We start from the raw sequence: 20,578 nt of genomic DNA, 5'->3' as shown, positions 1-20,578 counted from the left end.
GTCTTGGGTTTTATTTCTCTCTGTTATCTTCCTTTTCATTACAATTTTATTTATTTTCACTATTATTATCATTATCATTATTATTTAAGTTATTATTTCAATTATTAAACAATTTTTACCTCAACCCATGAGTTTTCTCACTTTTACCCTTTCAATTCTCTTCCCATCCCACTGGGGGGGAGTGAGCAAGTGGCTGCATGCTGCTTAGTTGCCAGCTGGGGTTAAACCACAACAATAATGCAGAATTTGCTGGACACTTCTATAACAAAGGCTTAAAGCTCTCTGTAACTATTTTTCCCCAAAAACATTAGGGAATATGGAAGAAATACAATGGAAGCAGCCAAAAAAAGACAAACAAAATCGCCAGTTGTTCTCTTATATCAGTATTTTTTGCAAAATACAGCTCCAATCCTTGCACTACTTCCAATTCAGCTCTGCTGTCTCTTTCTTTCTAAAACTCTGTGAAGAGGGTGGGATGATCCAGGTATAAACAAGTACGGGCAAAGAATATGATAGTCTAAGTCATTAAGATGTGATTATATACAAGCAAAAATAACACTTTTTGAAACTTCAGATTTTAGTTGGGAGGAAAAAAAAAAAAAATCTGTATCTGCCACCTGAGCAAATCTGAGGCAGTAGACCTGAAACTACATTACTGATTATGCCACTTTATATAATGTAGTCATCTAAACAGGTGGTTCTTCCTAGACAGCATAAAACTTTTCTTCCACCTATTCTGTTAAGACATGACCCACAATCTCCACAGCAGAGTTGTTTATTCCAACAAATTATACTCTCATTTTGAGCTGTATTATTAAACCATATTCTCATAAAACGTCCATCTTTACAGTGTAATGTGCCTAACACCCTATGAATTTCAAATTAGATTTACAAAATTATTTAGACACATAGAAAGACTTACAAAAAACAACACTGTGAATGTTATAACTTTTTCCATTAATTTGTACAGTGAGCTGGGCAACCAGTCTGACTTTTGTAAAACTTGAAGTCGTATTTTCAGCTTTTCTAAAGCTGCCTCTCTGCCTTTTTATTTAAGTTTTTTTCAGGTTGTCAAAAACATACAAGAGCGAGCCCAGATCTTCCAACAAGCAGCATTAAAACCCAAGATGTGGCTGCTAAGGAGCCCCATCATTCTGTTTGGCAGCCACCACTGCCTGTTAAATACTGCAACTTCATGAATTGATTTTGTATTTTGTGATACTGCAAAGTGCCAAATGAGTTTGGGGTAGCTTCTCAGGGGACCTGGATTTTGAGGATGGGCTATGCTTCTCATGTTATGGTATGTAACTGCGCACCCAAAACCACACTGAAAATACATTTTAACATTTCTAGTTTTGTGCTTCAATATACCAAGCTTCTACCTGAAGCGCAGGATTAGGAATGGGCATAGGGGTCATTTTATGCCTTAGAGCAGGAGCTGATTTTGGCCTTGGTCTTTTAACCTCTGGCTCTTCAACTCTTTGAAAGCCAATGTCATCTTCACAGGATTTTCTTGAAGAGAGATGAGTGCAGTCAATTCCCTCCTCCCGATAATAACGCCCAGCATTCCTGCTGCGCCCCTTGAGAGTAGCAGAGTCCTGTTTAAGTGCCAAGGAAACTGGAGCCTGGGCAGTGGCTGGGCTGGTGGGTGGTGAACCAGTTGTTACCGTAGACTCTGATGCTGAGCTTGCCTGCTGTTTATGCTTAAATTTGATAGAGTCACTTCTCTTCGGAGGAGTTGGAGGAGTTGAAGTCACTTCAGCTTTTGATGGCTGAGGTGAATGGCCTGTTACCTGATTAGGGGAAAGGTATTCCAGTTTAGGAGGAGTTGGTGGTCTTTTGAAAGTATCAGGGTCAAAGATAGATTTCCTTTGTTTTGGCTTTTTGTACACAGAGAACTTTTCTGTTTCTGTTGTGGAGATATTCACCATGACTTTTGGCCAGGTACCACCACTATGCTTAGTTCCATGTCCTTTGTCAAATGTGGTCTCAACCATCATACAGTCAGCTCCTGTAGGCTCATATGGCAGCCTCCTGTTGTCCAAGTCAACAGCTCCATAGCCTCGGTCCCCATATGTCTCTGGGCTGAAGGAGCTGAGGCTGTGTTCTGAATTACTGTGGCAACTGTGCACTGTGTTCCTATGAGAGTCTACTCGTAATGGGTTATTAGGGAAAGTTTTGTGATCGCAAAATGAACCGCTGCCCTGATCACTCTGGTCCTTCTTCCCATCCATGATGTCTGGATTGAATATGTCAGTCTGGGTTGAGCTGTTGAGTTTCAGATTTCTTTTATTTTGGGCTTGTATCTCTGTGGCGTGAACCCTACAGTTTGATATTTTTTCTGAATCCTTCAGATTTTCAAAAATATTTTGACCACTCCAAGATGAACTCTGAGGAAAAACCTAAAACAAAAACCACACGGGATCACCTTATTATTATGGCTGATTTCTGTTTAGTATGAGGCATTTTCTAGCCTCCTCGATTTACCTATAACTGAATATACACCAAGACATGTATAGATATAGTTGGGAAAGGTTTAATAAAATCTTACAGATTCAAAGCACAGAACATCAGATAAAATTAAGTTAAGAATTTTTTGAAACATTTTCAGAACTATTCCAGAAGGGCAGCTCCACACGGTGGCAGAAGCACTGAACTGACAGTGAAGGGACCTGCACTCTACTTCTACCTCTGTTAAGTGATGCTAATAAGTCATCTTTCATTGCCCATTTTCCCTCAAATATTTCATCTTTTTACTTTCTTAAAACCTCAAGCTCTCTGGAGCTGGAATTATCACTCACAAACCTGTGTGACAGGCCCAGCATAATGGGATTGTAAACTCAATAAGCAAAACAGAATAATATTTTTATAGCAATAAGCCTTAAGAAGAAAGCCTTGTACTTAATCTTCATGATAGCCAGAGATCCGTTTTCTGCACAACTCCCTCCTGACTAAAAGCAAACCTTTCTGTAGTCAGGAGGCAGTTTATCTTTCATATATCTTTCTGCTGCAGCTCTGAAGCAGAAACCAAGAAGAAAGAAGCAATTGTGCTAGGAATCATTTTATGTGACCAGCAAACAAATAGAAAAGAAGCAAGAGCAATAAAAACAAGGTCCATTTTCTACTAGATGCCACAATAGCCTCACGTTGGAAATAACTGTTCAGTGAGTGTACCACCAGTGAAATGCATCCGGATGGTCTTATTTTTAGCAGAGACTTTCCCATGATCATATATTCATTTCTTTCATTTACTCTTCCCTGAACAACTAAAATGATTCTGTATAAGTTCAAGAAAATTCTGCAAATTTAGCTTCTCCTACTCACCTTCATCAGTGACAGGGTAAGGGAATCCCTACAGTTTCGTAACAAAGCTTCACATTCAGTAAGCGACTTATTATCTAGTGCAATGCCATTGATCTACACACAAAAAAATGCAACAGACATCCATAAATGAAAGGTAGCAGGTGGAGAGCATCTTAAGGTAGCATCTCTGAGACAGGGAAAACACTAGTTTTATATTTATACATGACTGAAGTCTGGTTGACCTTGTCCTGTCTTTTTCCATTCTCCACTAAAAAACCAAGCCTCCTAACTACAATCTTGCTATTCCTCCCAGAGATACAGTGTAGCAACACTTCTTTCACTACATTGGCCTCTATGCATTTGTACATCCACAGTAACCACCTTCTGTTTCAAAGGAGTTCATAAATCAGACAGGTCCTTTAAGGCTGCAAATGCACACAGGGAAAAACTTCCCCCCAGAAGGATGACATCTGTGATACCATAATTTAAAAGACAAGAAACCTTTCATCCAACCAAGGGATGTCTTTTTGGAACTGACCTTTCCTATTCAGTATAAAAATCACAATTATGATTACATATAAGCCAAATGTGAAGAGTAAGTCAGTCTCTGTCAAAAATTCTCTTATGAACTAAGCGTAGCAAATAACCTGTACGTTATATTAATTAGTCAGCCTACAAACACATTAATTTATAATAAATATTTAGTGAATATACAAAAAAGGTATAATACAGTGAAAGTAAAAAATTAACTGGAAAATCTGGGATCTTAAAGACTAGCATCAATGATAACACTTTAAAATAAATAAAAAATAAAAAAGGAGAATGCATTCTTAAGACTTACAGCAATTATTCTATCTCCCACAGTAAGGGAACCCTCTTTGGCAGCTGGGCTTCCGGGCACAACAGCAGCAACAAATATTCCATTTTCTAGACTGACCCCACTATCTGAAATAGACACACACAAAAAAGAATTTACTCCTGCAGTTCAAATACATTGCTCAAACAGCACGTCTGACCCACCTGCATGAGGAAGAAATATAACTACTAAACCAACTGAACTTCAATTTCTGAAAACCCTTTAAAAGAAATAAGAACACAGTGGGGGAAAATAGGGATTTTGGATATCCCCAAATTTAATGTAATCATACAAAGCTAGGGTGACTGATGGGTTTAACAGTCTTGTTTAGACTCTGGGTAACACTCCAGGCAGGCAGCTAACTAGAACTAAATATTTTAAAAAAAAACAAGAACACCCAAAACCCATGCAAGAACAAAAAAAGAAAATCTGTGCTTACAGAATAAAGCTATCATCAATATTAGCATTCTTAGTTTGCTAAAAACAATTAATGAAAAATCCCCATGTAGAAGGAAGGAACCGTTTAAGTGGGATTTAAGCAGAGGCTCAGAACATGTACCTTTATGTCAAGCCATTTTTGGCTGAACAAACATATATCATTTACGTACATCCTTTATAGCCATTACCTTTATGTCCAGAAACATTGATGTGAAGAGGTGTTATCACTCGCCCACCTAAGGACTTCCTTCTTCGAACCACCATGTTAATAACACCTCCTCCATTTAGAACAGCTTTTATAACTTGCTTTTTATCCTTATTAGTAAGATCTACATCATTTATCTTCAGCAACCAATCATTCACTCTGGTAGATAAACAGAAATAAGCAGGTCAGTGTTATAACCATACTTTGCTGGATGTAGCACATGAGTAACATTCATGAAAAGGGATGCAAGAGAGCTGATCTCAATATGCTAATCTTTAATTATCTGGAGTTCTCCATTCCTGAAAAAGCATTAAATAACAGCTACATGAAAACCAGAACTTCTAGTCTGCACTTCACTAGCAAAAGTATATTCTCAAACCACTAATGACTACTCCTTATTTAAAAGCAACTCTTTGGACAGAGGAAGGTTATTAAAAGACTCCTATCAACACTAAGAACAGGAGCAGGTTTCAAATTATCCCTTGATCTACTCTCCTTTTCCCTTGCCCTCCCCCATGCTCAACATCATGTCTTTCCCAAAATTTAAATACATAGCTCAAAGTTTGAGGAGATAATAAACAGAGTAGGTAAGACACAGAGAAACAAAAGAACATTCTGAATCCTGGATGAGTCAAACAGTGTTTAACTTCTGTAATGTTTTTAGGCATTGGTCTTCTCAGTGCAATTTCCCAACGAACATTAATGACATACACATGAGCAATGATAAAAAAGAACTTACAAAATAGGAAAACTGAAGACAATATACAATATGCTCACATTTAGTTTATTATGATCAACAAAAGACAAGTATCTTCCAAGGTCAAACCCTACCTTAATCGACCATCAGCAATACTTCCTTTGTCTACTTTGGTAACGAAGATCCCACAGTCTCCAGGGAGGTATGGTTCATTCACACCTTCTGCCACATCAAAACCAAGTGCTTTCAAGTCCATATCATCCTAATAAATATTAACAAGTGACTCAACTGCACTGGCAACCATTGTACCGCTGTCTGTTAGCAAGAGGCATTACTGCATGTTTGTACTAGGCACTTACATTTACAGGGTACCTGTTCTAGGCAAATTTTTATATTTTGTACTTCAATATATAAGCTTCCATTAGTCATCAGGCATCCTGTGGCATTAGAGCAATCCTTCTCTCTCAGATTAAGGCTGAAATAATGCAGAAGGGGAACTACACCAAAGAGGAATAGGAAAGCAGAAGAACATGCAAAAAAGCACATTCAGACACATATAACCTGTTTTAAGGTATGATGCTGGATGTGTAATGGGAGAACAAGGACATGTCCCCCAAGAATGGGCATTACTTGGGGAAAAAACAATTGTAAAAGTAAGGAAACAGCATTGTGTCGTAGCGATGAACTCCGAAAGATGCCCGCTTTGATATGGCTAGAGACCAGAAGTAAACAGTTAGGAGAGTTCTAACATTATGGGGGACCATTTCTAAATACAGATTAGAGGCGATATTCTACCAACCGTGATCCAAAACAGATCATCCTCGATGTGAAAAGTGATAAACATCTTTAACAGATCGGTCATTGAACCAAACATGGAAATTTTAATTTAGTGTTTGCTTTGGTAAATGGCAAGGTGACTGTAAAAAAAACTGGTTAAAGAAAATAAACTGGTACCAACTAATCACAAACTGATTTATTATTGCTACTTTCAGTGTTAAATACTACACTTACAAAAATTAGAGAACTCTACTTGAAATCAGCTGGACCAACCATCTCAGCATACTGAAGGGAGACGATACTTGAAATTTAAAATCTAACATGCAAAAATTAAAGACAGCTTAAATCAGACACGTAAAGCATGGTTCTAGACATGGTTTGATGACTAATCACCTTAAAATCAGAAGAGCATAAAGTCTTCAGGGAGTGCAAAAGACACCTGATAAAAGCTGAAGATAAAACATGCAAAAATATGAATATTTACCAGAAGTTACATTGAGCTAAACCTACCAAAAATATACTAAAATCTTTATGATTCTTCCAAATATTCTATGTAAGAAAAAAGTTCATAGGAAAGAACATGGGGTGCCATAAAATAAAGATCGAGTAGAGATCATAGTATCATTGCACAGCCTCAAAGCTGAAAAGTGAATATTGTTTCTAGCAGTTTTGAGCCGAGTGATTATTTAGAACACAAGCTTAAGCAGACAGGTGAAGTTGAAGCAAAAATAAAAGGATTTAAATGTATTCAACTCTATAATCTCCATCCTGGAATTCAAATGATGGTAGGTCAGCAAGGATTTTCCCATATATCTAATCAAGGTTGGCACAGTATTATTACTATCATTTGATAGCAGCAAGTGTAATCCCCATGTTTAGGAAAGGGAAACATATAGTCAAATGACAAAGTCTACACATTTGATCTCAGTAATGCAAACATTTAGAACAATCTTTGAAGTAAAGAATAACTAAATAACTGCACATGAATGGAAAATTCATCAGGCTGCAATGTTGTTTATCACAGGTACAGCATATGCTAGACTTGCCAACTCATTTTACAGACAAAAGAAAAGCAAAATTATTAGTTATCAGTTAAAATGGAGAAGATGGCAATGCACAAAATCTGATGATGAAGGAGCTGCTCAAAAGAGATGGAAAAGCATGGTGAAAGAGGAATGGTTATCCCAGAAAGAATTTACAGGCGGTGGTCCTGATGGATCTGCATTGGTGCTCAGTTCATATAGTCTTTTCAATCTATATATTTCAACATATAATAATACTAAATAATATTTTTAGTGTCAAAAAAGAAATGTATTAGTGATTTTGTTGGGATGCACTGTCAGAACACAGATTGGAAGAGCATAAAAAAAGATGACCCCAAATATTGCAGTAAAATAAAAAGGACTGAATTTGACAGCATTAAATCACAAACTATGTCATTCAGGAATGAGAAAGAAATTCTGGTATATGCAGAAGCTGTTATAAATGAAACACCATCTGGAAGACCACCTGTGTGTTCTATGCAGTCAAAAAAATTACTACTAGCAAACAATGTGATGTGCCAGTCAAAAATTTCAAATAGAAGAGAATACAAGACTAGCATACAAAGCAGTGAAATAAAAATTATAGACTACAACAAAGAAAAATAAAATTAAATGGAGAAAAGTACTATTAGGATAATGAAAGGATGCAGAGGTTATCTGGAAAGCTAAACATAAGAACTTTATTTAATATTCCAAAACGGAAGAGGATTTAACTTTCTCTACAGACAAGCAAGAGAGATTATAGCATCTCCTTTCATCCCAGATTTTTTAAGCTGAAGGGCAATGTTGTCCTAAAATATACGTCCATCATGAATAAATACTTTTAATACTTTAACATTTCTAACCATCAAATCTGAGCAAAAGTAAGACAAATAACCTCATGTAAAAAGCTTAACTGTTTTATGCATAGTTTATAAGTGATGTTGCCTGTAAGAGTAGAGGACTGGGCTCTCTGAAATCAGTTTTTCTATCACATCTTAAGTTTCGGCTGCCTTAGCACTGCTATTTCTGCAAGGAATCACTAACTTAAAGAATACTAAATGTTTAACTTAAAACATTTCCTATAGTACATGGACCTGGGTACCCTGAAAGATCAGAGGAAGGAACTATTTTTATTTATAATTCATATGAAGAAAAATGCAAAGCTTGAGTATAACAGTTTGGTTTTGCCAACTACTTTCATCTAGACGTTACTGCACTTGCTGCACACGTGTGTGGTTCCTCGCACAACAACAATAAAGAAATAAAAACCCCACAGATTAAAGTGATTTTTAATCATATCTAGTATCAAGATGTTACAATTGACTTAAAGGTATCCAATATATAAGACAATGCAGTTGATGTTTTTGACTTACTCTGTCTTTTTCAAATTCTACCACTTCTGTTTCCCATTCCAGAGAATCTGTGTCTATGGCTGAGTCATGGGAACTATGGGCCATCAACTGACGGAATCTGGCCTCCTTTTCCAACTGATTCTCCATCTTCTCCCTAGGCAAAGAAAATAATTATTTATGAACACAGACAACCCTTTTAAATAAATTGATACATAATGTTATCATTATGAGATACATTGTATTTTGTTTTCTAACTCAAAAATCCAAGCTGTGCCAAAAATTTGCCCCATGCTTCCATCCTTCCAATACTCTTAGGCTATTATCAAATTTACTTTCTTTTTCCATATATTGTCCTAACATAAGTCTTACATTTTTTGCATTATTTTTACATGAATGAATTACACAGTTAGGTTTCTAACATCTCCCAAAATGCATTTAATTTACCCTCAGAGAAGCTATATTGGTATGCTCAGGACAAGTGGGGCATGATAAACATCAACAGCAAAACCTCTCCCACAATCCACTGAGATGACATATGATGCACATCTTCCTTGCATTCATAAACCAGTGAGAATACAGTTGGGAGGAACCAAGTTGCAGTTAATCCAACTTCAGTGAAAGAATCTGATATTGCTTAAGAGTATCTCCACAGTATAAAGCTTAGAATATGTGTCTCATTAATGAGATGAAAGGGTTAAGATAGTAGAGACTTAGGGTCCTTCCCACCACAATAATTTCCATGATAACTAAATACATAGGCAATGTTTCCACGTACAATATCTGAATACCTGCTGCCCACAGCTATAACAACATATGATTCGTTTGCGAACACAGCTAACAAACCAAAGTTTTTATCACAAATTTCCATGCAGTTTGATCATTTCTCTAACATACTTCAGTTCCTTCAGTTCACGAACAGCGTCGTTTTTCTGCTTTCTCATGTCATCCAGATTGCGAAGAGCTTCAGCCAGGTCGCTCACAGCCCGGTCTCTCTCCCTCCTTAAGTTGTCACACAAAGTCCTTCAGAAGCAAAGAAGTTTCAATTTAGTTACTTAAAACCCTATCAAAGTAACAAACAAGTTTTACCATATTGTATAGTTAATGCAAAATTTTAAAAAGCAATTTCAAAAGCTCTTTCTCAAAAAAAAAAAGTATAAGGAAGAAAAAAATTGCATATGCTAGGTCTTAAGGAAAAGCTTGTCAAGATAACAGAAACTTCCTTCATGCCTTTCAAAACTTTATTTCTACCTATCTTCTTTAATCTAGCACAAAAAAATTCTGATTGAAGTACGTTCCCTTAGTTTCTTACACATGTTTAGGAGCAACTATGGTGGGTACTTTTTGCAAAATGTCCCCACAGGTACAGAATTATTTGCAGGACTATAGCTATAGCAGGATTAGGTATATTATGCCTAAAAGAATGCATAATTTGTTGTTCCTACGTAGCAGTGCTGTTAGGCTCTATGGTATTTATTAGAGACATATTATCGGTACAAAAGCACAGACAAAGCAAAGTATCTTGTAAGGTGCCCTCAACTTTTAAAAAATAAAAGAAATCACCCTGTGACAGCTAATGTAGAAGTTGAAGAAAGCGCTAGGAAAATCCAGCAAGTCCTAGAATTGCATCAACTGCACACAAGGTGTTACAAAGATCACCCATGTACCATCTAGCATTCATTTACCGTATACTTTCCCTTTCTGCAACAATCTTATCCCGCTCTTGAAAGGCCCAATCTCTCCTACACTTGGCTACTTCTGCTTCCTGGACAGCTTCCTTTAGTTCTTGTGACATTGCCTCATATTGTTTCCGAAGCATTTCAATTTCTTTGTTTGCTCTTTCTATGTCTAGGGTAGCAGAATCTTGTATCTAGGAATTAAGAAACATAGGTAAGTATTTTACGCACAATTTTTAGGTGTTTTACTGTATGTGTGTTGCCTGATGTATTCCATTCTCACATTTTCCATGAAAAACGTTCATTTACCTTAGTGGCAACTTTGGGGAAAAAAAAAAAAGATAAAAACTGCTGTAACATATTTCATTCAGTGGCACACAAATTTGTGCGAATACAATCTACATGAATAAGAATCCTTCAAAATAACATCAGTGAACATTTTGTATTTCAGAGATGACATTCCACGCTTCTATCTTGTTCTGCTTAGCAGACAGAAAAAAACTTCAAGGATATTTAGAAATCAGATACACCATGATACGCAGTTACAACACAGATTTCCAGCATTAACGTTTGTTATTTGCCCTGGCACAACTACACACACATGTTCACAAAACAGACTTGTGATTCACACAGGTCCTTTAACTCCAAAGCAGAGCAACAGAATTCCAGAAAAGTTTTGTTGGAATGTTTCTTGGTTTAGGTAAGAATTACTTTCTGCTTAAATTAACTTGTTCTGCTAACATTCTCTATTTTGAACAAGAGAGACGGTGACAAGAATAAGACAAATACATAAAGAATACTCGAAGCTTGCAGCACAATAAATACAAGACAACTACAACAGTACAGCCCACCACAAGCACTGAAGGCCATGGGCTTGCAAACAACTGTGTGTGATTAATTTCAAGAATATAAATAAATCTAATGAATCTGACTAGATGTGTAATTTGATTCAAGATTAAACTTTGGAGGAATGTTTTTAAGACCTGAATGCATGACCATGAATCAAAGAGAGACTACTAAGTCATGATTAATACACTTTAAAGCCTCTTTTTTTCTCTGAGTTATAATCATATTCAAAAAGAAGAGAGCACTGAACCTTAAACCCCAGGTTTACATTCTCACCTCAACATTAAAAAATAAAACGTTGCAACAAATAAGGCCAAATAGAGGCCATGAAGAATCATGTCTGGCCTTTTGATTGTCTCTTTCATTTCCAAGGATTACTTTCTTCTCTTCCACTCCACTGGCAGGAAAAATACAATCAAAAAACCCACTCAGACCAACAAATGGACCTTTATATTTAAAATGTCAATTCTGATTTGGAGATGACCAAAGGTGAGCATCTGAGCGGGTCCATTGCTAAGTCACAGCAAAGTTCACCCAAACTTCCTTGAGAAAAACAAAAGTTTCCAAATTCCCATTGGTTTGGCCATGAAAAACCAAACATAATCAAAGATTTATTTCCAGTACAACTGAAACCATAGTTTAATCGCTACCCCACACACTCATTCAGGATTGGCAAATCAGTATGACAGGCAAGACTATAAACTTGTTTTGTACTGGTAAAAGTGTTGGTATTCAATGAAAAGAGAATACAAGTTTAGTGAAAACAATCCAAAATATCTAGTTTAATATTAAATAATTTCATATTTGCTATTTATTTCATGAGCATAACAGTTGTGATACTATGCATTTTTGTACTACATTATATGTAAGCATTTACAGTTGTATGTAGAATGATATTTGGTATTGCACACAAGATGACCATTGGTAAGTGTGCACAATTGTAAGAATGTTACTACCCACAGAGAGACATAAATTGTCAGAATAGCATATTTATACTAAGAACGTGTATAGATTAGAAAAATTTACAATCACACTTCAATTAACTTCCTTTTTTGAAGTATTAGAAATAGCTAACATCCTGAGCCGGTCACAGGGATGAACAACACACATTATAGATGGCAACAAGCCACCACAATATTTTATTTGCCATTTATTTTTTTACAAACAGAAACTTAATATGAAGCATGACTGTATTTCTTTCGAACAAGAAGTTCTGTCACTACGTCTTGAAGAACGTATGTGTGTTTATATGTAGGTATTTTAGAGTGACTTGGGGAAAAGAGGGAAGACATCCAATCTGCTCAGACCTTTAACTAATCTCTTGAAAATTACTGACCCATTGAAGCTAAGAAAGAAAAAGGCATCTGTGAAGACTTGCAATACCTGACGGGCTTGATAATATTCCCTTAGTAGATGGTCTCTCTGGATGATAGCTTCTGTTCTCTCTTTCCTGGCAACATCTCTTTCTTCCTTCACTGTCTCTATATCCTTGCAAGCTTGGTCAAGTTCCTTCTGGGCCTCAGCTTTGTCCTTCACTTCATGACAGTATTTTTCCAGCAACTCATTCCTCTCACAAATTGCTCGATCTCTTTCCACTAGAGCTGAGTTTAGCTCCTAAAACAAGATCGTTTGCAGTAGGTTAAGTACAGAAGGAAATAATTCATCTTTCCAACTGGATACACACTGACACCTTAAAAGCCTAGAGAGTTTACCACTAATATTCTGAAAAATCGTAGCAGAACAGGACTGTACTCACATTACATACAAGTAAGTACTAGTAAAGAATATTAAATTTGGTATTACACATATCATACCATCACATTAGCACAGTGCTATGTCAAAAGTAAGCAAGAATCTGGGAGCATTCACAGTTTTGAGGAACCTAAATGAGGGAAAGTTCTTAACCAGTCAGACTTGGTAGTTTAAAAAGGCTTTAAATATAGCAAAGGGTAAGAATATATATTGCAAATATTTTTAAGCAACTACCTTGATTTTTATAGGACTGAAATAATTCAGACAACCCAGCTACATAAGTATCTTAGAGCTTCCTCATAAGTTTTAAAGGGACATTGAAGTCATATGCCAGTAAGACACCAATGTGCAAAGATAAAACTACAGTATGCCATAAAGCAGAATGACAGCACATCTTATTAAATGTGGAATTCAACTGCATCATAATAAAAAAAATGAGGTAAATGTAGCTTTAAAATACAATCTGTCCTTTTAAAATCGTTTAGACTTCCTATTGGAAAAATGAGGCATTGTAACAGTTGAATTTCATGCCACTAAATTTTAAGGAGGTGCAGCTCTCTAGAAGCATTCAGCCAATGGCTACAAAGAAGTCCTTCTACATATAGGCACTCCCAGCTGAAAACTATTGATGTTTTGATCTCAAAAAGATTACCAGAGAGAGCTGACATCTCAAAAGCAAAAGAAGAAAAGGGTCTAAATACTTAAGGACAGAAAGACATCATGGCATAAACTGACTTCCCTTTTATTTTCCTCTACAGTTTCCAAGGAATAAGATTGAGTATTTAAAGCATGGGTGACAACTGCATTTTGCTTTACTAACATAATTGTTTTTGAGATATGGCATCTAATTAAGGCTAGTCAGGCTTTTCTGCGACAATATCAAAAGCAGTATTGTTGCTGTAGAGTAACAGACAAGCACTAGAATTAATGACTCACTCTGAACTTTAAACATATCAGTGAATGTCAATTACCCGAGCACTCAAGTTTTTTCAACATCAGGAAGAGCTTCCGTTGCTCAGTACCTCTGAAGAGAGAAATCCCTGACCCATCTGGCACTGCAAACTAATTTTAGTACTGGAAGCAATGTTTTGCACAGCTTAACTATAGACTGTATGAAATGCGCAAATGCATGTATAAAACTTACACAAAAACATTAAGTCTTTTCCCGCATGCAGCTGAGATGAAAGTCATCAAGTATGAAGGCAGAGGGAAAGTTCTCAGCAAGCCCTTCATTAAACAAGAATTTACAGTACTTTAAGGTGATAGGAAAAAATACATATTGTCACAGTTTATTCCAGCATGCTCAATATAAACTATCTGAATAAGAACAGCCATTGCCTCCAGTGGTCAGTCGTAAAATTTCACCTCTGTCTTTTTCCTGTTACATTTGCACAAAATTACAACACTATAGCACAGGGCAATGTGCCATTTGGCACTGACTAGAGCAGCTTTTGTCTGGAAACATTAGAGCGGCTTGGTTTAAGAACAATCCTGAATTTGTGAAGAATTCTTATGTTTGAAGGAAGTTCTTGCATCAGAATATAGTGCAATAAGGATAAAATACAGGATAAAATACAACAGGTCTATTAAACAGAGGGGAAAGCTGACTACCACCGAGATGAAACAAGACATTCTAAGTATTTGCTGGAGCAAAAGATTATGCCAAAACCAAACACCACTGGGGAAAGTAGAGGGGGAAATCTATAACATCTAATCCCTAGCTTTGAGTGGCCAAACTCATAAAACCTTAATCCAAAACTGTCCACAGCACAAAATCCTGAGATTTCTTCTATTATCTCTATAAAAGCCAGACAATTAGTACATTTTGGATGTAAATTAACCCATTATGTTTGGGCATATGTGACCAATAAAGCTTAAATACCCAACTAGAACATTGACTGACTGACCTCATCAGTAACTGCTCACATTATAATGCTTAAAAATCAATGTATTCTCCATTTTAGTTGCTTTTGCGTTTCTTTGGGACAGAAGAGGTACACTAGCAAACACAAGCTTCAGGGAAGAAACTACATTTTAAATAACCTAAATGGATTCAGTGCTGTTTCAATCAGTCAACGGGCGCTATGTAATAAGGCACTTAAAGCTGCTGTACATCAAAAGGAAAGCGAAGACCATTAAGTAATATTTTGGCAAGCACCAGACCAAGTATTCACCGACAGGATTAATCCCACTTACGCAGGAGCACCTTTCAGGATACTATTTCAAGTGAACATATCACTTGATCAATAAATTTTTTCAATGTTTCAAACATTGGCCTTGCCAGAAGTAGAAAATCCCTTATGCACTGAATGCAGCTGCAGCGAGCCAGTACTATGTGACACAGGAACATACCTACTCACCAGCAGAAGAGTCATAGCTACAAGAAAAGAAAACAGGAACAAAAAGAAAACTCACAGTACTGCTATTTTACACCTTTTAGTACATTATAGAAGCAGTTACTTCTGCTTTCTGATGGGCCATTTCTGGGGGTGAAGAAAAATGCATGTCTGCGCCCTGCCAGCATCTCACTCACCAGTCCTAGGCTCTTTCTGGTTCTTATTCAAACACCCGTTCAAGTCATCTAGGTAGGAGGGAATATCCACGTATTTAAAATTTTAATTTCCTGCCCCTTAAAGCACTTTGGCAAATTACTCATAGTGCCACAATGACAGATACAACAAATTGGAGCAGAACAACTAATTTTGGCTGCTTCCATCAGTATTCCTTATTAGCTACCTACCCCGATTCCACTGAAATCAACAGATAATTCTATTGGCTTAATGGCTTTGATGAAAGTAGAATGGGTATGAAACATGTATTAAAACCTCACTCACTGTAGAAGCTAAATTACTTAGCTGACAAATACGCAGCGTTGAAAACTGTGAATTTTTAAAACCAAAGTTAGTTATTTTTAAAAGCCCCGATGCTGTATGTCACAATCCACATTATGTCCCTCAACAACGGTGTTATTTAAAAAAAAGCTCCACACTTTAATTTTTCATAAAGGGCATTTTGTTCAGATGTAATGCTGTGAAAAAAGTAAAATGAGATTTATAGGCAATGCAATATGTTTGCTTGTATCTATTTCATGCTAAATTAAGTATTTTTAAACCAAAGGGTCAAGTGAATGCATGTCAGCTGAAATGAAACCAAGCAGCAAATTGTGTTTTGGAAACCTTAACAGCATCATTATAACATGGTTGTGGTATAAGCATTTCAAGAACATATTGCTGAAAAATACAAAGTTCTGGTTTCACACACTTTAAGGCATGCCTGAGTTGTACTGAAAAATCTTCAAAATATCCTCTTTAACTTAAAGGCAGAAGGAGGGCAAATGAGTAAGAACATGCATGTCAGCACAGGCTTTGCATAAATGTTTGAGACTACTTTATCATGTACCGTCTTATGTCATAGTAGATAGTATCCAGTGGTTCCTGTAGAGGTTAGAAGTTAAAAATAATGAATATTTTAGAGCGATATTGCTACAGAGAGCATTACTTGAGAAGGCATAGAAAACTAATGCAGTAAAGGAAAGATTTATAATCTGCAGAACAGAATTAAGTCAAGTGAATAGCAAATTTCAATTTTTCAAACAGGGAAACTTAATAAATTGATAGTATAAAGGACTGCTATAGGAAAACATCAGCACAGAATTTCCTCTTTGCAGTGCATTCCTGTTTTCCATTAATCAGTCATACATTTCTGATTCTAGCATCAACAATGTATACTCATTTCCCTTCCCCACCAAAACAATAGGTTAGTACCTGTCTTAGCGCTTCCATCTCCTCACTAGCCACTCGCTTCTCAGAAGAAGTGTTCTTCAGTTTGGACTCTGCAAGCTCCAGCTCTGTTTGAAGCTTATCTACCTCTTTGATTACTTGATCTCTCTCACTCATTATGAGGCGATATTCATTGAAAACTGAATCCCTTTCTTCCTTGTATTTTTCTGCATCCTTTGCTGCTTTCAGCTGCATTGTTTTGAACCTTGTAACCTCCGACTGTAATCGTTCCATCTCTCTCTGCAACTCTTTGTTTTGTGCTGTGGTGTTGCTTAGTTCCTGCTGTACTGATTCAAATCTAAAACCAAGCAGAAACGCCAGTAAGATACTTGTTCCTCATTTTCCTTTTTCATACATTAAGGATTTAGCTGGATAACCAAATGTATCCATTGGTAAAACACAACCACAGAGGACTTCTTAGACAATGTACAATCAGTGCGGCAATATAAAAGTTAGTCTAATTATTGCTTTAGGAATATTAGTGAACCTTCAGGAATATTAGAGAACCTCTTTAAGGAATTGAAACATAAAAATTATTAGAAATAATTTAGAATTAGTTTCATTATTAAAAGTAAATTTCTAACAAATTATTCTAAGAGTAATGCAAAACATTACCGTTATTTAGTAGCACAAGTTTAACTGTATTTACTGCGCTGAGCTCTGCTCATCTTAGAAGTTAAATCCTTCTCCCAGCACATGCTTTCAGGCATGTGGGAAGAAGGGAGACAAATGCAGAAATTAGAAAAAACAGAACAACTTCCACATGCCCAAATATGCCATAAGGTTGGTAATGGATAGGTTAGAGGAGAAAAAAATCCTGGGTTTACAGTAAAAATGCAGACAATGGAACTAAAACCAGGTAATTCAAACGCTACTGTTTGTTTTCATCAGTAGGTCATCCAGTAAAAGTGAAATGCAAAATATCTTAATATTTTTAAAATTTACTTTTGACCATTGACACAGACAAAAATGTATGTATTTTATCACTACAACCTACTGAAGTATGGTGCAATCAAAAAAAGGACATAAAAAGTTTAATTTAATTTGTAAGTAGTTACTTCTGTGTTTATATTGACAAAGCATTCTTAAAAGTGGGAATATGATTCCACACACAAGTTCACAATTAGGTTTGAAAAGGAACTTCTCCTAAGAAGTGTTTTATCACAGTCAGACACTAAGATTTCCTTGCATGTTTTTTCCAAAACTCACAGGTAAATGCCATTGATGTAAACACTGTACCTAACTTGATGGACTTTTACGGTTATCCAAATTTCACGTGCCCACAAACCTCTGGCAGACTTTGTTCTCTCTCTCTCACACACACCTCTCACTGTTTAAAAGTGCAATTTCTTGTCTAATCCAGCATGTTGCCTGACCTTTCCCGAGAGAAAGCTGTAAACCCAATTTCAAATACTTCCTTAAAAGCCTCAGTGTATTCAAAGCATTGCCATAGCTTTACTGAGGCATCTGCCAGTAATTTCAAAACCATCACCCTGCTCCTTTTGGGAAATTCTTCAGTTTAAGAGATCATCGGGTTGGCACTACAAGAGACGTAACATATTACAGACGGGATTTATTTTTTTCTTTTCAGAACTGTGAGCGTGAAGGTAAGAAGAATATACCATAGGAGAAGTACCAGGATGTATCAGAAATCTAAGAGACCTCATCGTCATGTGAGAACCCACAGTACATATGCAAACTATTTGGTGGTAAAATCAAGGACAACACTGGGAGGATACAGGGGACAGGGGAGGAGAAAAGATTTAACACAATGTTTGCCAAGCAAAAAAAATATCATCAGTAAGGAAGAAAAAAAAACACAAAGGAAAAAAATAATGAAACAATCAACAACACAACCAAACCACAAGCAGCATACTAGCATGGGAAAGCAATCAGAGGAAGAAAGTCTCTGCCACAGGAAGACGTTCATATTAAATAGTGATAACTGAGGAAACCCGAAAGCAAAGTTCCAGCTGAAACACCTTGGCCTTGCTTGACCTTGTATTGCCTCCTATGGAGGAAATACAGGCAGCTGGATCACATTTTCAGATGCCTTCTGTAGAGAAAGCCCATTTCTAACAACTGTTGTGAATGGGTTGCAAGGGTCAGTAGCAGTAAGTATGGGTTTACAAGGAGCAACCAATACTGAAAAGAACCCTTACAAGGACTACCTGCTTTGTCTTCAGTGCAATTGCAAACTACAGGCAGATCTGTCCGAGTGCCATGGCCCACATTCAAAATGCAGAGGCACATGTGTTAGGGTAAGGTTTAGCGCACAGGAATTAGATGCTGGTATAGCTAATTTGGAAGCTGCAAACTATTCACCAATTAAATCATCTCAGTAGCATTCATATGCTGTGTATTATTGTGACGACATTACAGATAAAAGAAAAAAGGCGAAACACTTCTCTGATATTTTTTACGGCCAAGGATTAATTCAAAATGAGACCTGGGTCATCACTGGAGCACTCTGCTCTCTCTAAAACCTATTTCGACTGTGCTTACGCTTGGTATTAATTTAAAAATTAGTGCTGCAATTTAAGACCCATTAATCTTCAAACTACAAGTTTAAGTCTTATGTTCTGAGAAGTACACACACCTGAAATGCATTTTAAAAAATTTTCATCAGTCACCCAGAGAAATATGGGTTTTGTTATGAAGAAAGGGTATAAACATATGACAAATAAAGGTTTCTATAAATACAAACAAGTAAAAAAGAAGTCCAGACCCAAAGCCAACTGAATAAAATGCAAAAATTCCTGACATTCAGTTATATGAATTTAGTTGGATCACTGGTCCACAGGAACATGAACACCTTTCATGAAATTCTCAAAACCAACTGTATTGGGTCTGCATGGCAAGGTTTTGGTAGCTGGGGGGCTAACAGGAGTGGCTTCAGTGAGAAGCCGCTAGAAGCTTCCCCTGTGTCCGATAGAGCCAATGCCAGCCAGCTCCAAGACAGATCCACCGCTGGCCAAGGCCGAGCCCATCAGCGTTGGTGGTAGTGCCTCTGGGATAACAGATTTAAGAAGAGAAAAAAGTTGCTGGGGCACAGAAACTGCAGCCGGAGAGAGGAGTGAGAAGATGTGAGAGAAACAACTCTGCAGACACCCAGGTCAGTGAAGAAGGAGGAGGAGGAGGTGTTCCAGGCACCAGAGCAGAGATTTCCCCCGCAGTCCATGGAGAAGACCATGGTGAGGCAGGCTGTGCCCCTGCAGCCCAGGGAGGTCCACAGTGGAGCAGATATCCACCTGCAGCCCGTGGAGGACCCCATGCCGGTGCAGGTGGATGCCCAAAGGAGGCTGTGACCCTGTGGGAAGCCAGCACTGGAGCAGGCTCCCGGCAGGACCTGCGGCCCCGTGGAGAGAGAAGCCCACACTGGAGCAGGTTTTCTGGCAGGGCTTGTGACCCTGCGGGGGACCCACGCTGGAGCAGTGTGCTCCTGAAGGACTGCAGCCCATGGAAGGGACACACGCTGGAGCAGTTCGTGATGGACTGCAGCCTGTGGGAAGGGCCCATGTTGGAGAAGTTCATGGAGAGTAACTGTCTCCCATGGGAGGGACCCCACGCTGGAGCAGGGGAAGAGTGTGATGAGTCCTGCCCCTGAGGAGGAAGGAGCGGCAGAGACAACGTGTGATGAACTGACTGCAACCCCCATTCCCCGTTCCCCTGCACTGCTGGTGGGGAGGAGGTAGAGAATTCGGGAGTGAAGCTGTGCCTGGGAAGAAGGGAGGAGTGGGGGGAAGGTGCTTGTAAGATTTGGTTTCATTTCTTATTATCCTACTCTGATTTGATTGGTAATAAACTAAATTAATTTCCCCAAGTTGAGTCTGTTTTGCCTGTGACAGTAATTGGCGAGTGATCTCTCCCTATCC

At 37.5% G+C, this 20,578-nt stretch overlaps 1 protein-coding gene across 4 annotated transcripts in view; it reads right to left on the bottom strand.

Moving 5' to 3' along the window:
- The window catches only part of DLG5 (discs large MAGUK scaffold protein 5), a 115,084-nt gene that overhangs the window by 25,747 nt on the left and 68,759 nt on the right, over positions 1–20,578 (bottom strand). For all 4 annotated transcript variants that reach the window (XM_069796209.1, XM_069796211.1, XM_069796210.1 and 1 more), the window contains exons 7-16: positions 16,689–17,001; positions 12,556–12,786; positions 10,336–10,520; positions 9,548–9,673; positions 8,675–8,807; positions 5,634–5,761; positions 4,786–4,961; positions 4,145–4,248; positions 3,325–3,417; positions 1,383–2,402 (exon numbers count right to left, since the gene is read on the bottom strand). In XM_069796209.1, the coding sequence (XP_069652310.1) occupies positions 1,383–2,402; positions 3,325–3,417; positions 4,145–4,248; positions 4,786–4,961; positions 5,634–5,761; positions 8,675–8,807; positions 9,548–9,673; positions 10,336–10,520; positions 12,556–12,786; positions 16,689–17,001 (2,509 nt within the window). The remainder of the gene's footprint in view (positions 1–1,382; positions 2,403–3,324; positions 3,418–4,144; positions 4,249–4,785; positions 4,962–5,633; positions 5,762–8,674; positions 8,808–9,547; positions 9,674–10,335; positions 10,521–12,555; positions 12,787–16,688; positions 17,002–20,578) is intronic.

The sequence above is a fragment of the Haliaeetus albicilla genome, chromosome 11 (genome assembly GCF_947461875.1).
Source record: "Haliaeetus albicilla chromosome 11, bHalAlb1.1, whole genome shotgun sequence".
Taxonomy (NCBI): Eukaryota; Metazoa; Chordata; class Aves; order Accipitriformes; family Accipitridae; genus Haliaeetus; species Haliaeetus albicilla.
This window is presented reverse-complemented; position numbering and strand designations above follow the sequence as displayed.